General features: G+C 34.5%; 1 protein-coding gene across 1 annotated transcript; it reads right to left on the bottom strand.

Moving 5' to 3' along the window:
• Nucleotides 1-4,093: 4,093 nt before the first annotated feature.
• On the bottom strand, nucleotides 4,094-10,625 carry LOC148617229 (uncharacterized). Its single transcript, XM_088584737.1, has 5 exons — nucleotides 10,066-10,625; nucleotides 8,514-9,047; nucleotides 6,218-6,382; nucleotides 5,584-5,814; nucleotides 4,094-5,279 (listed from the first exon to the last, which is right to left on the bottom strand). Exons 1-5 carry the CDS (start codon nucleotides 10,148-10,150, stop codon nucleotides 4,921-4,923), a joined length of 1,374 nt encoding a protein of 457 aa, XP_088440863.1. The 5' UTR covers nucleotides 10,151-10,625; the 3' UTR covers nucleotides 4,094-4,920.
• Nucleotides 10,626-23,611: the final 12,986 nt, after the last annotated feature.

Genomic DNA, 23,611 nt, shown 5'->3' with positions numbered 1-23,611 from the left:
ACAGGGGTAATTTCTGCGTAGGACTATTTTTGCGTACGTTCCGAATGCTCATTGGTTGAATTGGTGGTCTGTAACCTAAAGATTGTTCACTGCTTGATAGAAAGAATGATGCACGATGTTCTGTTTCCCTGACTAGTGTCATAGTGACATTTTATGAAGATCAATCGTTATTTTTTTTTCTTAAAATCATTTGACAAAGTAAGACTGAAATTCGCATTGTATACAGATTTTTAAGTATGTATCTTGGGTTAGCCGATTTATGGTGAGCTTACATTTATCTCACCTGAGACCTAAATCCTTTGAGAAGAATACACTCCCGATCGGTTGACGGTTGAAATAAATCTTCGCTTCTTGTTTTATTCGGAAAGTTGATAGAGAATAAAATTGCTTACTAAAATATGCTCATAGTCTTTTCAGCTGTATTTGTAGGGCACAAGGGTTTGAGTTTACAAATAAGATACATATATAAAACGCTGTGAAAGTGCGCAAAATTGCGTAAAATTCATTTGTAAAGAGTTTGCATTTACAGTGTAAGCTTTCATAATTGTCTTTATTTTTAATATTCGCATTTTTCATGATTGAAATAACTTCTTAAAATTTCATTTAAATTGTGATTTTAGAGAAATGATATTTATGGATATAAAGGTGTAAATAAGTTAATTGTGTTAATTTGTATATAGATCTGTGGTATACTTGAGTCGAATAGTCTTTGGCAAGGTATTAATTAGTAGCCCAAGTCAGTTAAAGGATTACTTATCCTGCACCCGAGCTTGGGTACTTCTTTGTCGGAAATTTTTCATATGGAAACATTGTAGCTTTGAGCTAATTGAATTAAAAATGTCAAGCCTGATGAGGTTCCTTTATAAGCCATGCACACTTTACTTTCCTCACAAGACTATGTGGAAATAAAATGTGTATAGGTTGAACCTTGTATGTTTTAAGGTTTGTAAAATTGTGACTGATTTCGATTATAATAGATTTTTGTTTAAAGTATTTGTCTTTCAAGTTTTGAGATAAAGCTTCCATATATTTTATATTTGAGGTTGGAAATTATCATATTGAATTTAGGTTTTTGCAATATGTTTAATAAACAACACGAAAGCGTTGCTTCAAAGTTATGTCTACTTGTATATTTTATTTGTTTGTAATAATGTTAAAGGGAAAAGCTAAATTGATGTCTTATTTTATATTTACATATTTTGGAAATTACTTATATTGACTTGACTATGTGGAAATAAAATGTGTATAGGTTGAGCCTTGCCTGTTTTAAAGTCCCACTAAGATGTGTGTCCACCGAGTCCCGTACAAACGCACAATTAAAATCAAGCGAGTTTCCCCACAAAAATAAAAAAAAACACGGAAAAGAACCAAACACGGATAAATCGGTTACGTCCCCTGAAAAGACCAGTTCACAGCATAATACATAGGATCGCCAAAATTGCCATCGTATGATCATGGATTGCAAAAATTGGGATAACTTGAAATAAAAAGAATAAACTGGACTTGACTTAAAACGCTTGTTGTGGGTCGCTTGTTATAACGTAAAAAAATACGTGACATCTTAAAGTGCGCCATTTTGCGTAATACTCAGGTTTGTTGTCTAATTACATGGTACCCCTTGATGAATGATCGAACATTAACCTGCCCAACATCCTGCAATATTGAACTACAAGCTACTACTCAAGTTATTGGCTCTCTCTAAATTTCAATTTAGCGACTGTCTGTCAAATCATTCAAACTTTAGCCACAATCGTCGACAGTGGCGATTTCAGAGAATCACCAAAGAGGAGGGGAGGGCAAAAAAAAACCTTGATGAACACATTTTAATGCATACGTTTACACACAAAAATGCGATATTTTCATAAATTTTGCAAATGATCAGGGGCCCATGGATCCGCCTTTGGTTTGAAATCAATCTTACTCTTAAATAAATGTACCTCTCATCTAGCATTAAATAGCTATAGTTCAACTGCTACAAACTGTCGCATATACACCTTAACCAGATAATTACAAATAACAATTACATCAAACCGCAGACTAACACCATCTTTGGGAAAATCGATTATCAAAGTTACTATGCCAAACGTCTCAGTAAAGCTCTACTTTTATTTGTTATCTCCTTCCGATGACCGTACTAAAAATCTGTTAAGATTGAGATTATTTCAATTCAACGGATACATTAGAATGGCTTCGGGGGTTAAGTCATCCTATTGTAAATAAGATGGCCAAAAATGAACAAATAATAGCCTGGAACCCCTTTCTTTCTCGTAATCACTCCCCCTGTTTTGTAAATATTTGGATCCGCCCGCATGAAATTTGAAGACAGCGCTTTCGATTTGTACTTAGCAACGGTACATTCCTCTCTTCATATTTTTTTCTTTCTAGGATTTATGTCGATTCATAATCTTATAAATATTCTTTCTAGCTTAACATCTAAATCCTCAGCCTTTCTAGTTACACAAAAGAAAAAACCTCAGAGGCTCTAGGTTACAGACCACCAATTCAACCAATGAGCATTCGGAACGTACGCAAAAATAGTCCTACGCAGAAATTACCCCTGTTCCTCATAGTGCTGTGAAAAAAGTTCTCATCTTATTTAAAAAATGTAAACAGTTTCTGAAAGGAAAAACATTTCTGTACATTTTATAGGTGCATTTTGCTTCTTGTGATGTGAAGCCTAATCTCCATAATGATTTTTAAATATACCCCTGTCTTGTGAAAACACCGGGATTTCCCATGCTATTTATAGACCCTTCACTTCCGGTGACCAGTACTGCACTGCAAGTCTGCTAACCCCACATGCCATTCTGAGGATTGTGAGCTGACATATGTAGAATCATGCTGATATATAGTCCTCTGCAGGTTAAAGTTAAGGTAAAGTCCAGAGAAGCCATTGAATATTGTGAAATTAGCATAGAAGCCTATGGAAAGTGGAATTAGTGGTTTTTAGCCTCTAGGTGGAAGAATCTGTCCGGATTTTGACCGATCCGATTCTAAAATTATATTTTTACTTTTTTTTGTAGCTCCTCGCTTCGCGCCAAAATTTTTGACAGCGTTATTGTTTATTTCTAGTGATATCTGTCCAAATTTTTAGCGCCACCTGGTGGATAGAACTACTTGACTGGTTTATTCGCGTAAATGCGCTGAAGAACTGATAAGATGTCAACTATTTTTGATGGGAAACCAAAATAATCAGTATATTTATTTCGAACTAAGAATTGTTTATTGGTTTTGTTTATTGGCGTAAATAACATGGAATAAACCCACTGAATAAAGCATGATATTTTAGAAAAAATGGCAGCGAGGACCTAAATGTTTACATCTGAACCTTACCGGGGTATGTCAGTGGAACTATTTTTCTGTGGGGTGTAAGAGATAGTTGCAGATGCTAACAGGTCTTACAAATCTACAGGCTCTGGCGACTGCTATATCAATTCTGATCTTCGATCTAAATTGATAAAAATCGTTAAAACAATTTATAAACAATTTTGACGATTTTGTGTATCGTACTTGTAAACTTATTTGCCGGTGATTCAGAGAGAATATGTTCTCTAGTTGCATTAGTCAATACCAATCGAACAACATGCACGAGATGTTTAGAAAAAAATGAGGATCATTTGAACGCGAAATGTATGTTCTTACCGATTAAAGAGCCTTTCTTATTCCTTTAAAATAGAGTTCTTTTGCAAGTTTTCATACACATACTTCATTTTCGGTTAATTCAAGACATCCCGTTTTAGACCCGGCCACAAAAAGTGGCGAGGTATTATATGATACCCCCTCCCTCCCAAAATAATATACACAAGTTACGTGTCCGTTCGTCCGCTCATCTGTACGGCCCGGAGAAAGGATCAATGCTTTTTTTTTTTTAACTGCACAAGACAAGTTTAATTTTCAGCAAAATCCAAAATGTAAGTTTCGAGTTAGGTTATTTTTAACATTTTGCTACCCCTTTTTCACCATCACGCGCCGGGTTACCACTTCATGTTCCATAAATTCCACGTATTTTTTTCTTATGGAATAAGTTATAAGTTGGCCTACTAAGAAGGTTTCATAATTACATTATTTTGAATATGTTCAAACAGTACCTTAGAACGTTTCATATGTCTTTATTCAAATGTCAACATAATTATATATAAATATAAATAATGTCGGAAGAATATTATTTTTTCACACTATTTTCTTTGTTACCAATCTACTTCTACAACGACAAAGTACTGAAATTGTGTTTCCCTCATCCAACCGGAACTACTCAGTCTTTCTCGTTACAGTAAGGAAATGGCTGAGAAGCTCCAATTGATTATAAACGAGAAACATTGTACTGGTCGTTGAATTCTCGAGGGAGCCTTGCACTTAATAAAGCATGCAATTTTCTAATGAAAATGATAAATTTCAGAACAGATATACTAGGATAAACCAATTTTTTTCATTTCCCATGTTAAGCGAATTCAATAAACTGCAATTATTTGCACAACTATTAATCCGCATTAATTATTTCAAGCTCGATTTTCACCCGAATTCAATAGCTCTCTTACAAGATATCATTGCTTTAGAACAATTAAAAATAATAACTCAATGGCAGCTTGAGCCAAAGTTCCTTGAAATGATTATAAAATTCGCTGTCAGTAATTATATTCTCAGTATATACAATCATTATAAAAATGTGTGATCTATTTTTGATGCAAAAACTTTCCTTTAGAGGCAAAACTATTACATAATAAACTTCTCGGATGTTGTCATGATGAATATTTTAGGAGTATTATATGATGAAAATTAATTGCAAACACAGTCATACAGAATACCCTACCACTAAATTTTAAATAATGTTTCTTCAATTTCTTCAAAAGCAGACAGTGTTTGTATTTTTTTTTAAACCTACACACCTTCTCATTTGGTTTGAGCAACCTCGCATTATTCACTTCATCGCACTTCTCTCAAATGTCCTCCTTCTCCAGAGAGCATTTTCATCCACATGTTTGATAAATTAGCTGCATCTAAATCTATTTGAGGATTATGTGGTTCGTTCCCTCCAACATTTTTCGAAACCATCCGAGGATTTCGATCGAATGGCCCTGATAAACGGTATTCGATAGAACTTGGCGTATGGGGCCCACCATTCGGAATGCCTCCGCCACCATATGGAAGGGGTGCAACCTGTCCGGATTTTATCGAGAACGGTCCTGGTCCCAAAGGCGAAAGATCAGAAAATTCGCGTGAAATGAGTGACCCACGTTGATCTTTCCAAGCAGCAGCTCCGGTGGGACTCAAAGTTGAGGGACCTGAAAAGGAAATATTGGAACAATTGTAACCTTGTAATATTAAGTTCAGAAAACAGAAAACCAAATAATAAGTACAATAAGCTAAAATAGGTACCAACATCATAATGTCTTAACGACGAGGTTTTGGGGCGAATTTCTTGACTTATCATGATCAATTTACGGATACATAAAAGCCTTAATTATGGGAGAAAAACTAATATTTAATGAGAAACGTTGGTACGAGGTGTGTAAACTGTCTTCCCAATCTAAGAAAGAATATCCGTCTTCTTCCTTTGCCCCCTTTTTAAACTTATGTTTCACGTACCGGGGAAACACGCTCTGCATCTCAAACAAGGACAAAGGTTACCACACCTAACCCAACATGGATAGTTGCGACATCTACCAAGTCGCCAAGGGAGGTAAGCAGGTTTCCAGCAACACCACAGTAACAGCAGTATACCCAAAATAGCACCAACTGCAGCATACAAAGGGGTCAGATTAGGCTTCCACGGAGGCGGAGCTAACGTCGTGGTTGTCGTAGTTGTGGTCGGTTTTTCTACAAGCAAAAAATAGAAAAAAGCAATGTACTGCTTTTCTAAGAACAAATTATGGACTTCTTGAATTTACCTGTCAAAAACATTACAACTCTACTAAGATTAATTCATAAAATTTCTTAAAAATGCAGTGTCTCTCTCTGAAAAGTCACAAATTAATTTTTTTCACTGCACATTGAGTCGTATGTTTATACTTTTGGGAGTCAAAGGAGGGACATATATACCAAATTAAACGAAATAGTTGGGGTATAAGCAAATATAGCAAATAAAAGAAATACAAAATGTATTTGTAGAGGGCATTTGCTCAGCATGTAACATTCAAGTCCGTGCCTTATAGTCAAAATATAAAATATAAACAATCGTTAGTATACGATAATGGACACAGTAATGTCAACTTTGACTTACTGAAGCAGTTTGCGGGTGGTTGTCTGCTGACGTCAGTTTTATCACGTGGATACACTTCAGACGGACAGTTCTGAGAAAACCAGAAATCACATTTCAAGGAGTCGTCGAGACATCGTCTGCTGTCGTTGCATTTGAGAACGACACCGTCAACGGTTTCGTTACATTCTGAAAAAAAATCTATCGATTAAAACATGTCCAAAGCTTGGGTATATAGTCTTTGAATCACAAATCGAGATATTTCTCGCTTTCCATGAAAATTGTTTTTTTCAGTGTAGCCGAAATGGTAGATTGATTGATTGATTGTTGGGGTTTAACGCCTGAGCAGCAATATTTCAGCTATATTCAGGCGATGAACATGAAGTGGATGACAAAATGAACATGAATGATGATGAAATGAAAAATGGGATGGGACACAAAGATAATAGGGTCGACCAATTTGATTGCCACTGGAAATAGGGAGAGGTGGATAGTCAGGCAATTTAGCCTCCTGAGGCGCAGCCCTATGCTTCCTACTCCGGAAGAATACCACTGTAGGGTTCTTTAACGTGCGAGGAACGTGGCATCTTTCCCAACACGGTGCACCACTATGGTTTGCGGTCAGGTTTTACGTATTATAGTCTGACAACCCCAGCATGTGACGCGCCAGAGGTACCCCATTCCACCACCTGGGGCACACAACCTAGTTGCTCTGTGGGCAGAGCGTCCTAGTCCCCGGCTAGGGTTTTCAGCACTATTTAGGCGCCTTTTACGACAAGCATAGCGCTGCTGCAGCCTATTCTTTTGACACCCGGACCTACACGGGGCACCGAAATGGTAGACCAGCCATAATTCAGTTGTTCGCACTCGTCATTGTTATTCTTTATATAATTTGTAAAGACAGACTTTCCTAACGGTTTTCAATTACAATATTTGAGCTCTCGGTTAATGTCAGACTTGATAAAGGCCGGTGGCCTTAGAGTACTTGAGTTGCGTCAAACTGGAGGCGTCTGTAAGCCGATCATTAGTTTAAAACATAAAATCGTCAGAAAAAAATACAATACTTATTGCACTTTTGGTAGATATCATTAAAAATGTAATCATTATAACTTCAAATGAAAATCTCATAACGACCAAAGGAGGGAAATGAAATTATTTATTGAATTTCCGTCGCAACCGAGAAACTTTGATGTATAATGAAAGTGGTATGTAATAGGTTATTGGCCTTTATGATTAAGTCCCCTGGTGAGTTAAAAAATATATAATACAAGTATAGAACAAAGTGCTATTTTATATAACCAGTTGTATTATTCTTTGCTAAGTGTATAGCACCAATTACATCCGCATATACTTACTATACATGACTACTAGCAATATGACTATACCTGAGAGCAAAAATCGGTAAAGAAAAATAAGCCTTAGTCATCGCATATAAAATCAGAACACATGTGTTACCGAAAAAAAAGTAACCATTTAGGTCCCTTACATTCGCTATGAAATCTGATGGATCGTCGATTGATTATAATTTATTAAGTAGTATGTCAAAGCGAGGTTGGGGCAGCATAAACTTCTGATATGTACATTGAACAAAGCGTTACATAGCAAATCTCATTCGTAATGTCGACAGTTGTTCTTTTTTTACATTTAATAGGCGACAGAAAGCAAGCATTTACCAAAATGAAAATTGTTTAATGGGTCTTAAATTTTCTAATATCGTAAAGCGCAACAATTGTTTTAACTGAAATGCTGACTTTTGCAACATGCAACGTGTGCGAAAGGTAAAAAAATAGAAATTGTCGATAGTAGAAATGAAATTGATTCAAACGGTAACAATCAAGTACCATTCTGTGTAAGAATCAGGCAATGATTTGCACATCATAATTCTAAATTTGGTCTTTTTTTTTTGTCTCAAATATATTCAATACATCTAGATAACTGAGAAACTATTTAATTTTATCCTAAAGCATCTGTGGCGTAGATATTTTTAGATTGCTTATATAGAGAAAAAAGTGTGAGAATATTACTTAACAGTGCATTTCAACTAAATATGACCTATCAACACATTTATAAGACAAACCTTACAAACAGTGCTTATTTCTGGAGGTTATGAGGCATAAATACTTGAACAATGCAAAAAGATCTCTTCGTTTTTTATAACCATGTGCCACACCTTATACACATTTTGCCTGATTCTTAGACAGAGAAGTACTTAATAAATGCGTACAATTTGTCACACAAGTAACACGATGAAATGAAATATCCAAAACTATTTTGACAGAAAGATTTCGCGGTTTCCGGATATCTATAGTAACAAAACTACCGTAATCAAACGAAGAAATATCCATCTTGAAATAGACTGTAGGATATGGAAATGGGTCCGGTGTAGTTGTCTGTGCTGCTGCTGTTGTTAGGGCGGGGTTTGGCGAAACTAGAGGGTTCGGCGTTGAAAAATCGGGGTTTCTATAATCTACATAAAAGTAGAATGTCATATATTCTCCTTCCCATTCTAAGTTTTGGACAACAGCGTCAGCGCCACAAAATACATATTTCTCCTGAGCAGTTCTGTCCATACCATTATAGATTATCATATAAGCTTTCCCGCATTTATCAACCTGGTTTTGAGGTCTTTGTATTGCTTGGTCTCTTAGATGGAAAGATCTCATATGGATCGACATAAATCGCTTCTCTCCGGTAGATGGCATCCCCCGAACGACGATAATGCATTCGAACTCTTGACCTTTTAAATGGTACGGTATACTAATGTCCCCCTTTACCATAGTAGCCTCTCTATCGAATTCCAAGTAAGCGCCATAGTCTGGTCCTACCACGTGACCACAATTTTCAGTTACAAAATCTGAAAAAAAGGAAACAAAAACTTCAATCTTAGACCAAACTGATTAAATATTATATCATTCAGCAAGCTAAGTTCTGCTATACAGGAAGCGAATATTATAAATCTGCGATATTATACTAATTTGCGTAAATAGTTGGGGTTTACTGCCGAGTGCGACCGAGGTCTTGGAGATAAGCGAATATATCCATTGCGCAGGGAAAAAATCAAATGATAAACCAGTTAACGTGATCTTTTATATTTGAAATATATGCTATTATTGTTGTATCTATTTCAAAAGTTCTATTAATATACAATTGTATCCGGGGTTGTTATCTCAAGTCCCTGATTGCAGTATCATATGGGTCAAGTTCATCTTGTTTACTAGAAATAATTACTCTGTTTTTTGGGTTTTTGTTTTTTTGTTTGTTTTGTTTTTTTTTTAAATGGGAAGAATCAAAATCTGTAAGAGACTGTGGTGTCTTATGGTGCTATAGATAGACATAGTACGGTTTCGACGAATTTTTGGAACAACAGATATTTTAATTAAGTGTTCAAGTTTTCATATCAGTTGATAATCATTTATCATGTTTTAAACCATATTAATTAACCATTAATCCGGGTTGTTATCTCAAGTCCCTGATTGCGGTATCATATGGGTCAAGTTCATCTTTTTTACTAGAAATAATTACTCTGTTTTTTGGGTTTTTGTTTTTTTGTTTTTTTGTTTGTTTTGTTTTTTGTTTTTAATGGGGAGAATTAAAATCTGTAATAAACTGTGGTGTCTTATGGTGCTATAGATAGACATAGTACGGTTTCGACGAATTTTTGGAACAACAGATATTTTTAATTAAGTGTTCAAGTTTCATATCAGTTGATAACCATTTATCATGTTTTAAACCATATTAATTAACCATTAAGTACAAAAATATTGAAATGTAATAATTGCCTCTACAGGAAGTTATTCAAAAAATGAAAATAAATAGAAATACATATAAAATACTAATGGATTGACTTCGTAGCTTTACAGTGAAATACTTACGTCTGCTATTCCCAGCCTCAGTCGGCAATACAACAAGAGCCATAGAAATCACTACATAGATATTTAATTTTTTTACACAATCCATTATTTACAAGTAATTGCAATCGTCCTTTGTTGAAGATGTTTGGTGTTTAAGGTGACTCCTTCAAAAACAAATCTCTTATTTTTTCCCAAAGCGCAAGAAAATCTCACTGTAATAAAACCGTTTAATAAAAATACAATTAGCCAAATTATTGCAAGTAACGATCAGTTTTCACATTTTTTCCTATCTTGATTTAGTACATCTATTATGCTGAGTGAAACAAAAGCTCCATAGCGACAACCATCTTTGAATTTTTTGTTCCCATCATGCCTTAGACGTAGAAAGTTTAGCTCACATTCAAAAGTGGAAACAAAAATGTCAACGACAACGTCACAACTTGGATACGAACGATTGAAGTCGGTAGATAGATCCCCTCTGCGCAACAAAAATGCAACGTCTTGGGGACTGCTAGAGGATATACAGGAAAGGAATGAAACCGTGTCTTCTAACTAACGCTTTCTACCTGCACTCAAATTCTTTCAAAACGATATGGAAAGTTAATCGAAATGTTGTTCAAATCACCGAAAATTTGAAGTAACAAAAATTATAAAAAATACGAAATCTAACTACAATGAACCCTTAATGGGTTTTTATTGTATTATATCGTAAGCATTAAATGTTAGTAATAAAATAAAAGAGAACGTAGCCCAGGACCACTAAATATACGATAAAAGAATGCCATTAAGGCTTTAGATCATGTCAACCTACGGAGAATCTTACTCTCGTTAACCAAGTAGGGTGTATTCGAAATAGTGTAAAAGAAGCACGTTATTAACTGCCCAGAAAGGACCACTAATTTCGATTTTAGAGTTATGATATTATTGGGTGCATTCACAGCATTCATCATTGTGGTGTTATAAACCTATTGACAAAGAGACAAATATGCGCATTGTCAAAAATCCCCTCCTTTTGTCATTTTACTACGTAAATCGTTTTTTTTTTGTCCGTCTTATTTTGAAAGAAAAACTCATTGACGCAGAAATTGACACAAATGGATAAAGGAACTCCTTATTTGGTTCGACAAAAACGGATTATTCATTAGAACGTTATAATATTAACCGAAGCCCATGAAAAAAATAAAAATAAGAATCACAGAGATGATTCTTACGGAAGAGTAATCTAGGGAACCAAGATTGTACCGGGAATCAAAAGAATGTAACCCAGGGATAAGACCAGATATGGAAAACAGACTAACACAACATAGAACACAAAATAACCAAAATACCCAAAATAATACATGTTCATACAAAGTAACAAAAGTAAATAGGCAACTTGGACTCCACGAAAAACTGAGAGCATGGACCAGGTGCACCGTTAGGGTAAGCGTCCTTTGCTTTTCTAGAAACACCCATCGTTGCTTATAAAAAGTCGTCCAGGGTAGACGAAAGAGGAAAGGAAAACTATAACACATTGAACAAATAAGTTTCCACGAGTTCACGATGGCGACCATAAAACTGCTGTAGTGATGACTAATCTTGTAGGAACATAACCCTGTTCCAGAAGCCTAATTGTAAGGAGTCTAGCGCGATACAAAAAAGTCTGCGTACTTACGGCAAGACGTGGGGACAAAGTTATTTCTTATGCTAATATTTCAAAATATTAATTTTGGTTTTTCTAATTTCTGTCATGGTTCTTGCCTTTATATTAGTAATATCAGCAATTTTTATTGTTCTATCGTGAATCGGAATTTAGCCTTTTTACATTTTATTTTAGCCCCATTTTATACTGGTTGCACTTTTATTCCAGAAGAAAGAAAATATTTATAAATGAACTGTATTGACATATTACATACTAAGAGTATTTAGGGTGGGAATAAAGATTAGTTTCCATTGGTATACAATAATGAACGAATTCGAATACATGTATTGGTTTTAATATTCTAGGACTACTGATATTTTTTCCAGAGAACGGAGAAGCTTAAGCCTCAAAGCTTAAAAAAAAATATAAAATCAATATTCAAAACAAGGCGCTACAAAACAACAATAAAAAGAGTAAAAATATTAAAGCCTGAGAATTTTCGTCAAAGTAAATTGGTTACAAATGGCGAATTAAGAAGAAAAATAACTGCTTAAGGAGGTAGACGGAGGGTAAGGGACATAACTCTTGAAATCAGTGATATGTTTGTATCATATCAAATTTCACCAAAGCCTTTCAAGCCCTCCATTGAAACAGAATGAAATCAGTCCAAGTTACTTTGATTCTTACATGATATTGATGTTAAATGGTGAACACAAAACGTTCCAATGATTTATAAGAGTTGTATCCTTTACCCTAGGTCTACCTCCTTAAAAGAAACTGTTGTTTTTGCTGTCCAGAACTGGAGACTCATTTATATCGTCAAAATGTTGACAATTAAATGAACGAATTCGTGAAGAATAGTTCCGACGCTTAAACATATTTTCATAAATACCAAAAAGCACTGTTCCTAGAACTCGAAGCTCTATGGACTGTGCTGTGTATTTTTTTCATTCACAATTAGTGAAAACAATGACATTAAGTTTGCTCAAGGACGATAGGACGTGAACATAGATTGCAAAGATTTAGGGAGAAATCACCTGATTTCTTAGGGGGTGATTTTTAATCACACTTCGTCATCCAACTTTTTTATTTCAAATTTAATCCTCATCCCATAAAAATCTGATGGTTGCTCCTTTACTTTTTCTTTTCGTTGCAAGACTGATGATCATTAAATGTATTCAATCACCTCATTTCCATGCACGAAATGGTCGCCAAAACGGGTCAAACAGTCGCATTCAGGTCAATGTTCTTAAACCCTAGATTGATTTGTTGCTTTGTTGTTTTGATGAAAAAGAATATATAAATAACAAACATGATTTTCAAAGTAGCCCGGATCACTCACCTTGATTTAACCAAGGATTTTATGTAGTGGTAAAATATAAATTTTCAACCTAATGTGTTTTCTTCTTTGATTTCAGCGATGAAGCAAAGGACTCAAAACCCTGACTTAAGATAACGCTTAATTTCAAAAGAAATGACAGACACATGAACTCCACAGACATATTTTGTATTATGTCTACATGCATTTAGCGAGGGGATGAAAAAGTTTTTTAACTTGACTAAATTCACTTCATCCCATGCGGACATAGGTGACTACAGTTCTCTTCATCTTTTCCTATATCAATTTCTGTTGGTTTTGCATCTTTCCTGGTCCTGTTAATTGTATTGAAATCATTTGTGAATCCTCTACGCAAGGTGACTTTTTGCGTACAACTTTTTCGGTGTGCCTGAAGGTTTCAGTCTAGAGCTTGCTAAAGGTTCGTGAAGATTTGAAAAATGGTGCAGTTTCTATTTAGGTTACCGATTCATAAAGGACAACAGATTTAAGGAGGTAAACTTGGGGTATGAGACACAACTCTTTAAATCAGTGATATGTTTGTATTATTTATTCAATTTCACGAAAGCCTATCAAGCTTTCATTTGATACAGAATGAAATCAATCCAAGTTACTTTGATGTTTACATGACATTGATGTAAAATGTTGAATACAAACGTGCCAATGACTTGAATGAGTTTTGCTCCTTACCCTAAAGTCTACCTCCTTAACGTTGGTATTAAATATTATTTTTATCTTAATGCATTTCTAAAGGATGGCTTTTCAAAACAGCCTCAAGCATGTTAAATACATGTAGTGCTTTCTTTTTTCCTTGCTGTAATGGAATATTCTGTGTTTTTTTACTGACATCACTTCCCAGGCAGGTAAAGTTTTGGACGTCTGCAGTGACGGAGTCGGTGATCTTAAGGCAATCTTCTTAATTTTAATTAGCCTCATGTATTTTGGTTTCTGCGGGTTTATGTAAAGACCTGTTAGTTTTGTTGTTGTTTTTGTTGATCTGATGTTGTGCATCTTTAAAGCGATTAGATAATGAAAAAATATCAGCAAACTCCAGGTCTTCGAGACAAGATGTGAAGATTGATCCAATGCCTTTGGGATCTTTGAAGACTGTTTTACCGACCTAATCAACTACCATAAGAAAATGGATACGCAACGGTTCAGTCATAGTTGCACTGTGTATTACTTAGCAGGAAAATTGGTCGAATAAGAGTTTTATCATCTTGAAGATCTTTTGTGGAACTTCATACTATCAAGGAATATCCTGATGGTCAATGCTGTCACAATTTTTGTTGCTGTAAATCAACATCTTCAGGTATAGTGGAGTTTGCCATTCTGTTGTATTTACAATAATAATTCTCTGTGTGGCTATTTGGTCTACGCATGGTCTTTTTTGCCTGAATGCAGCTTGTCTGTACATCTCTTCGGTTCTTGCCAACTGTTTTTTCTTCCTACTTAGGATAATGGTGCACGACATTTTGTTATAGATGGATAGCAAAGTGATGTCACTCCAGTTGTTATATTGCGAATGATCACATTCTTTGAAACATATACAAGGAGATCTATACGACAGTCATCTAATTTATTTTTCTTCCTGCCAGATTTTATTAATTGGTTATAATAGTTTATGGACTGTATTATCATCTAGGACTTAACTAGTCTCTGGTGATATGTTGTCAAAGCCTCCTGCTTACCCATTCATCAGATAGCTTTGGCCATTTAGTTCTGTTGTTGGTTCTAATATTCAATGTATATTAAAGAGAATTTTCTAGTTCAGGTGAATCTACAGATGATGGCCTATTAAGTACATCATGGAAATGCTCTTCTCACCTCTCTAGTTGTTCTTCAAGTTGTGTTGTAGTATTTTAGTCTTTGTCCTTGATTGTTGTATTTGAGGGTCGATTGTTTATGTTTACCACTTAATTTCTTTGTAATATTGTTTAGAGCTTTGATGTCTCCTTCGCCACATTCGTTTTCAAATTCTCATGCTAAATGTTCTACATAATTCTTCTTATCTTAGGTGCTTTCCACTATACGGTTCATTCCACTAGAACCACAGATTTGTGTTACCATTACTGGTTCGTACCCTGTGGTTTGTCCCAGACGACGAACCAGGCGAACCGGAAGTACAATTAGAGAAAGTTAGTTCGTACCGGTTAATGGAAAATAAGCCTGGTTTGCCGCGTTTCTTCACCTCACTGACATAGCGTTTTTGTACCTTTCTCTATTGTTGCCTGGTTGTAGCAGTCAGAACCTTTTCTTTAATTTGTCTTCGTTCGTTGACTTTTTGCCATGCGTATTAAACATCTAATATTGCAATTTGTTGGAGGTAACAATTAGTTTCTTCCCATGATTGAACAATTTTTGTAGGTTTTTTTTCCGACGCAGTCGGTATAGCTTCGCAAGTCACCTGATCGCAGTTCCTTTTCCCGATTGGCCAAATACTGATAACTTAGTGGCGTTCGAAAAATCTGTATCGAAAATTTGGAATTGCGTTCGAAAAAAACTTTATCGGAACCTTAAAAATTGCGTGCCATGTGATATTTTCTTGAAAGAAATGTAGAAACTTAGAAGTGAAAAAGAACAAAATTTTACTGCTTCGGCTATCTTTTTTTTAAAGATAGTACTTGTTATTACATAATGATATCAGATGTAAAGAAAACAATATATTATGACATAATAGATGTCGATAGATTTATAATGCATCCGAATTACTGGTGCATAAATTTTCTTAGAAATCGCAAAAAATGCAACTTTAGTCACTTAACTAGACGTCTATCCACTGGAAACAAGATATTGAAATTTACTCAAGCAAGATATAGGTTGCCAAGATTTACATGATATCAGTTGTAAAGAAATAATTATATTAGGATATGACAGATGTTGATAGATTTATGATGCATCCGATTTAAATATGCATAACTTTTCTTTGAAATCGAAAAAAAAAATGCAGCTACAGTCACTTAAGTAGACGTCTATCCACTGAAAACATGACATTGATGTTTACTCAGTAAGACATAGGATGCCAAGATTTACTTGTTTCCATCATGCTTGTATTAAATAGGCTCAAATATGGTGTATGTCAAGCTATAATTTTTAGCAAATCAATTTGTTTAAGAGAAAAAAAGTCAGGAAAGATGTACCAACAGCACTTACTATCAAGAATTATTTTGAAAGTGAAAATATGCCATGATTTTGAGTTTTGTTTACTGCAATGATCGCAGAATAAAAAAAAATAAATAAATACGTGAGGCAAGGGCGGATCCAGCTATATCCAGGCTATGCTTATTTTTTGCCAAAAGTTTTCATGATTTCAACAAATCCCGCGTGTCTTTAAACATTATGTTGAAAGATGCATTGCAATCTCCTGCTATAATGATATCCTGTGTATTTTCATACTTAAGTACAATTTCCTTTAGCATTACAATTGAGTCCTAATATTTATTTTGACCATCCTTTGTACACCGTGCAGGCAGATATACATTAATGAGGCAGATAGGATTCATTGTTGTTGCCCCATAGGCTTCTATACCTTAATTTTTTATGTTTTTTTTAAATAGACCAGGCATTTCAATCTTTTTTTTTTTAAAGTTATATAGCCAATGTTCTTGAATTAACAAAATGTCAGATTGCTTACATAATTATCATTTGTACATAAATTGAATTTGAAGCAAGTCCTTTTACGTTTAATGTAGTATCATTTTTTATGACCTATATAGTCATTGCAAGTTGTTTAAGCTGGTTCCCTGGTCATTATCATAGGCGACCCAAAGGTCGCTAAAAATTTGAGAGAAACTTGTGGAACGAAAACACTATCCGCATAAGTAACCAGTTAGTTTGATTGAGAAACATTTGATCATCACAGTTATGAAAGAGTAATCATATGAAGGGAGCCAAGATCATTCTACTGGAAGTCACCCGATTTTAGAGCATACTAGTATCACATTCGTGACAAGTAAGCCAAAATCAGTGGCATATAACATTTGACTTAATTTGTTAACTTAACTTTGATTTAATAGTATTTGATATCAGTAGAGTATTTTCGAGATGTACTTGATAAAATGGGATTCGTTGTCATTATTCACACTGCATGGAAGTTGTGCTATTTCAGCATGTGTTTGTATCAAGAATTAGACCCTGAAAACATCATGTTCATAGGTTTAGATGTGCAAACATTCCATGTAACACGAAATTTATTGGTTAACACCGTTAATTTTAGGACGTCAATGTCGCAAAATTTTTACGCATGCGCATAGCTTTTTTTTTTAATGATTATGACTTATTTTTAAATATATTTCACAGCTCCTTTACAAATTTGAAGAGTTGTCGTCGTCAGTCTAGAAAACAGAATTTTTCACGATTGCCAAATCTATTTATAGACTGAACTTGACTTAGAGATCGTCGGCAACCAAATTACGTAACCAAATTGACCTGAACATTCGCAGGGAGGAAAGCTCAATCGAGATTTGCCAATATATTTCTCTCGATCAGATCCCTTGAATGAAGATGTCGGGAGCTTCTAATGACGAATTTTCGGAGCTGCAATGTAACATTTTTGTGTAGTACGTATAGATTTCAGGGGAGGGTGCGTGGGGTTGGCACCCCTCTTTTTATTTGAAAATTTCATGTGTGATTAACTTGATCCCAAGAGTTTTACTTCTGTACATAAACTGCAAACAATGCGTACATATGTGTAAATTACTACATGTACATGTACATAAATAATATAAAATGGTAAACACACATATACATACATGTAGCAAACAAAGAAGTATTTAAAATAGAAAATAAACTGAATTGTTAAATTATTATGATTTCAAAGCAGAGACATAAACAATGTCTCTGTTTCAACGGTAATGATGAAAAGAGGTCATGTGGCATATTCATCACATTCAGTAGGTAGTCTTGAACTATCAAAAAGGAGGGGTATCCAGTGAAATAAAGTAATGTATTGGGATGCGAGTGGACACATGAAACACGACATTACACATACACTTGTACATGTACATGTTCCTAAAATCCAAACTTCCACACCGACTATAGACCTTTATCGCATACCCTATATCACACCCTAGACCTATATTGCATTCTATATCACATCCCTTGACCTATGTTGCACAGGGGCGTAGCTAGGCCTGTTTTAGTTGTACGCAAAATTACGGCAAGGGGTCTTGGGGGGTCGCCCAAGGCCCCCATTGAGTCCGGCAAGGCAAAGCCCTGAGGGAAACTCCTGAATTTTAACGATTTTGGAGCCAGTTTTTCAGAGCCTATACTACGTTCATGGTATGCATATGTGATAAATAACCTTTATTTCATCTTTAAAATGTGTGTTTTTATTTTTGTTACTTTTTCCGAAAGTACGCAACTGCGTATTTGCGTATAGGCAGCTACGCCCCTGTTGCATTCTATATCACACCCCTAGACCTTTATTGCCTTCTGTATATCACACCCCTAGACCAATATCACATACCGTATATCACATCCCTAAACCCATTTCAAGTACCTTATATATCACACCCACAGTCATGTATTGCATACCTCATATCACAGGCCTAGGCCTATATCGCAATTTATTACCTAATTATAAGGTTTTATCTTGTTTATTAAATATACACATATTTTTCTGTATTTTCTAAATTTATTCAGGACAGGGCGATCTATTGCACTGTTGATGTACTATTGCACGGTGCAATAGTCTCCTTGAGGAGTCTATTGCACTGACCCCATAATGACCTTTATCTAAGCCTTTTGATTGGTTGAACTTTTTTAAGCGCTTCATTGAATTGGAATTTACACACAAAAAAACTCGTGTGTAAAAACGTAGATGTGACTCTCGTCTGCCAATTCGTACACATGGAGCGGTCAATTTCCCATTTCTGGTCGAATTGTTGTCTCTTTGACATATTCCCCATTTCAATTCTTTATTATATCTTATAGACAAATTTGGTAATGAAACAATTATTAAATGGGTTGGATGCAATAGACCAGAACATTTGTCCTTTGGTACTGAGAATGACAAATATTCTGGTCTATTGCATCCAACCCATTTAATACATGTATACTCAAAATCCCACCCCTAAACCCATTTCAAGTACCCTGTATTAACTAACTACCCAATTTATGTTAAAATATGTCAAAAACTGACCAATTGATATGAATTCAAACCGGGCATCTATACGGGGCCAATATGGATGAAACCAGGACCAATACGGCATCATAACTTCCGGTCGTTTGACACCGCCATTTTGGGTTAGTATTGGATTTCATGAATTTTGATCACCAGGACTAAAAGCTGCAGAAACACAAAAAAAAATCTTACATTTTATACAAAAAGGATATTTAAGACTTATAAACGCAAATAAACCTACATTTTCTGGGTAAAGCACGAAAACAACTGTTCTACAAACCATCTAATTGAGTTGGTTAATAAAATTGTCAATAAAAATAAATATGTAATTTCATATTTATTGCATTCTCTAAACCACACCCATAGACCTATATGGCATACCCTATACCACACCCCTAGACATATATATTGCACATCATATATCACACCTTGCAGAGAACACAACTAGTACATTTTGTACAGGTAAAATATAAGAAAGAATGAACATGACATACAAAAATCAGTTTGATATGCAGAAACAACCCTCGACCTATAGCACCCACGGGCCAGTGGCCCTTGAGTTGATATAGGAGTCTCCTGTTGATACTGCATGTGATACAGATTTTGGCATGCAGTATTCAGCATGGAATTTAAAGAAATAGTAATACCATGTGGCCCTTGAGTTGATATAGGAGTCTCCTGTTGATACTGCATGGGATACAGATTTTGGCATGCAGTATTCAGCATGGAATTTAAAGAAATAGTAATACCATGTACATGTGTATTATATCCATGTAAGTCATAGCTGATTATCAAAATGGTTCTTTTTTAGTACATTGTCAAGATATACCAGATACATTTATTTAGAATGCAGATCATAAAGTAAGAAACAAGATTTTCATGACACAGGAAAGACACAGTTATGTTAGAAATTCTGTGGCCAAGAAAGTGCATTGAAAATGTGTTGAATATCAAGGCTACCAAAAGTAGACCTTTTCTAAGAGCTGATTTTCATGGACATTCTTGCATGTACAGTGTACTAGGTAAGTGTTGAAGGTATTCATTATTTATTCATATACTGTACTTTGTATGTACACAGGTATTTAAAATTTTCAAAACTGGTGATAGGTACTGTTTTTGTTGCTGAAAGAGTGTTGTCACATTTCTTAGCAAAATTTGCAGTTTACATTTGCATGTCTGTTAACAAAAAATTTACACTGAAAACAACAAAAATACATGTGCATGCACTCTAAATATGGTTACTGGCATATGCAACACAGTATCAATTGAAGATTTCATACATGAACTTATGATATTTGTAATATAGTAATACATGTATCTAATTTGTTTTATACTTTACAATGTGACATGAATTGCTCATAGATAAATCAACATTCAGGAATTGATCCAGAGGTTTTGAAATGGGGGTCCAAACATCATTATAAATCAGCAGGTAGCTGAAATCATACATGGAAGAAGCTCTAAAGCAATATCCTTAGCAAGCTTTCCATTTTCTGTATCAAGAAGGTTTTTGTCTGGTAAATGAAATGACTTTTAAACTCATAACTTCAAACCACTTTTTATGATCTATCTGGTTATGAGGGGATGTTGTTTTAACAATGACAGGTGAAAAGTAACCTGTGCTACACTTACTTACATGTATGTTACCTATTATTAATAGTTATTGAAACAAAGATGTGCTCATGAAATACACTGTACATTTTTGTAAAGTTTGTTATGTTATTTCAGATAAATTTGAATTATTTTAGAGAAAGAAATGTTCATTTTTTCTTAATTAATACAGCTGATAGAGATATTAAAGGAATAAAACCTTAGAACACTGAAATATAATAGATACATATATATACTATATTAACATTTGTAATGTAGGACAAAAACTATGAATAATGACAGAAATATTGTTTGCAAATTTTCAATTGACCAGTATTGATTGCTTTGGGAATATTGACCAGCTGGTTTAAAAACCAGTAAAAACCTGGTACTGTTATAACCACCCAACCTTTATTTTTGCTTGATTTGCACGAAATTATATGTACATATAACAATATTTCCCAAGAAGACCATATCATATCATATGGTTAAAATACATGCATATTTTTATGAATTTACATTGTAACATTTTGCATATATCAGACCCTGTTATGATTTTTTCCTTGATTCCTTCTCAGTGGTTGTCACTCAGAAGTTTCACTAGACGAAGTGAGAAGAAAGCAAAAGTAAAACAGATCATTTCTGTGTTGGGACACTATTTAAGCATGAAACAAAGTTCATGATTCTCAAGTCTGGTACATGTATGTGTAGCATGAAGCCGCTGTAAATGTATATACAAATGTATATGTCAACATCTCTTAATAAAAAAACATTAGCACTTATATATTTGCAAAACATCTTGTAATCTTATACATATTAGTGAAACAATAATGCAGAAAAAAGTGAAAGAAATGCACATACATTATTGAAGGCAGACAGGTATAAAACACTCAGGAAATAGTGATTCATCATAAAAAAAATTGGTACTCATGAGGTATGGGTTCACTAGTAACTTCTTTGTTTTGGAGAGAAAAAAAAGATTTATACTCAAAGTGCATATGTGATTAAGACATCCTATTCACTGTATTCACCAAATACCATCCAACTTAATTTGAATCTTAAATTGCTCAAATCTATGAGCGACAAAATTGTTTTTAGTTTAATGATCTTTAAACTACATAGTAATTATTACAACAGGAGTTTTTATCCTTGTTTGAACCGAAAAATTCCTAGAGAAAGGTAATCATTTATTGTATATACCATAGCCTACTCTAGACAACAATGACAAGGACAAATTTTAGTTTTAATTTATTACAAAAAAAATTCTACATCAAAGTGAGCACAAGCAAGGAAAAGTTTTTTTGCACATTTCTCCCATGAGATTGGGCCTTTGTTCAACTTCCTACAGTCTGCAGGATTCATTTCTACTTCATGCATCTCCAAACCGAAATTTCAAAGTGTGGGTCCAATATTACTTTGAAAATTCATCGAATATTGATAGTCAGTAATTCTCAGTGGAATTCATATTTTGTAAGAAATGCTGATTTAAGTATTAGAAAATTTGATGACATCAACGAACGTGTACAGCCAGTAATACCAAAAGCAATAATGTAAAAGACCCAAAAATATATATTGATAAACGGACTGTATAAATATACACTGCGTTAAAACAAATGGTTATTCTTTAAAAGGACTAAGTTTGATCGGTTTATTTAGCTTACAATTTGGTTACATGAATATTTTTGATTACTTTGAGGTCTTCCTTGACTCAGTGCCTCAGCACTTTGATTTAACTTGTGATATTCAAATCGGGACAACCGGACTTACACAGGTCAGTGTTCTCCTGTCCTAGATAGATTTGTAATCACCGTATAATTGCTTATAATGGTGATAAAAAAGAATAAGCATATAAGATTTTCTTATTAACTTGAATCGCTTACCAGGAATTAACATAACTGCAAGAAGAAAAAAAGAAATCTTAATTCAAATATTCCAAATAAATAGGTTTTCATAAGTTGGATTTCCACGGCAACTGAGTGGGCGTAGGGCAGGATTATTAGGATTACTTAATTAAAAGCCTTGCAGGACAATCGGAACTACTCTGACATTTCTCATTAAACTAAAGTATTAATTTAACATCTTGTTCCGTGAAGCAGCGGAAAAGAAATATAATCATTTACAAATCCTGCTAAGTTGTGTTGAACTTTGAAAATCGCTCTAACGACAAAGCTGAACTTAATGTAGCTGACGCATAAACTCGCGCAGCATTAAAATTTCAGCAGATATTGGCTATATTTTGCCAAATTGTTAAAATTATGAACAACAGCGTTTTAAGAGAAACACTGAGCGGAAGTAGCCGTCTGGGTTGTATCAAAAGATGACCGTAATAAAAGAATACGGTCATCAACATCCAATAGTTTCAGAAGATAAGAGGTTACAAAAGACTTGGTGATGTTGGAAAAGGTTGAAGAAATATTTAAACCTTTACGGGCGACGGACGCAAAGTGATGACATAAACATAGACCTGAGGTCCCATAGAGCTAAAATATCGTTCATGAATTTAATTGCTGTGTCTATTTCCTATTGACACATATAGGCTAAAATGTGTTATTTCCTTGTTTAAACAGTACTAATCGATCATTACCATTCTTCTATCTTGTCAACATGTCATTATTTCCTGTCATCTGGATGTACTTTTAGAATCTAAAAGTCGCTTTATTGCGCAAAGAGTCGTTTAAATTTTTCATCTCACCCGTTTTTGATTTTGTGTTAATTTTTAATCGCGCTAAAAGTCAAAATATTTGATTTTTTTTTCGTTTTATTGCGTTTAGACGTTCTCATTTGTTTTTGTTTCGATTTTTACTTGTCTAAGTCGATTGTTTTAGTGGATGGTGTAGCCATGCGTTTGGTATGTTCTGACTTCATAGTTCTAATATCAATTAAACAATAACAGGTC

The sequence above is a fragment of the Perna viridis genome, chromosome 5 (assembly GCF_037379345.1).
Source record: "Perna viridis isolate PV_CMFRI_1.1 ecotype Kerala chromosome 5, ASM3737934v1, whole genome shotgun sequence".
In the NCBI taxonomy this organism is placed as follows: domain Eukaryota; kingdom Metazoa; phylum Mollusca; class Bivalvia; order Mytilida; family Mytilidae; genus Perna; species Perna viridis.
Note: the sequence above shows the minus strand (reverse complement) of the source record. Positions and strands in the feature narration are given on the sequence as shown.

Coding starts and splice junctions, on each gene's coding strand:
- LOC148617229 (XM_088584737.1), bottom strand. CDS start 10,150: ATGGATTGTGTAAAAAAATTAAATATCTATGTAGTGATTTCTATGGCT. Junction 9,048..10,065: donor TGAGGCTGGGAATAGCAGAC/GTAAGTATTTCA, acceptor CCTTTTTTTCAG/ATTTTGTAACTGAAAATTGT. Junction 5,815..6,217: donor ACCACCCGCAAACTGCTTCA/GTAAGTCAAAGT, acceptor TTTTGCTTGTAG/AAAAACCGACCACAACTACG.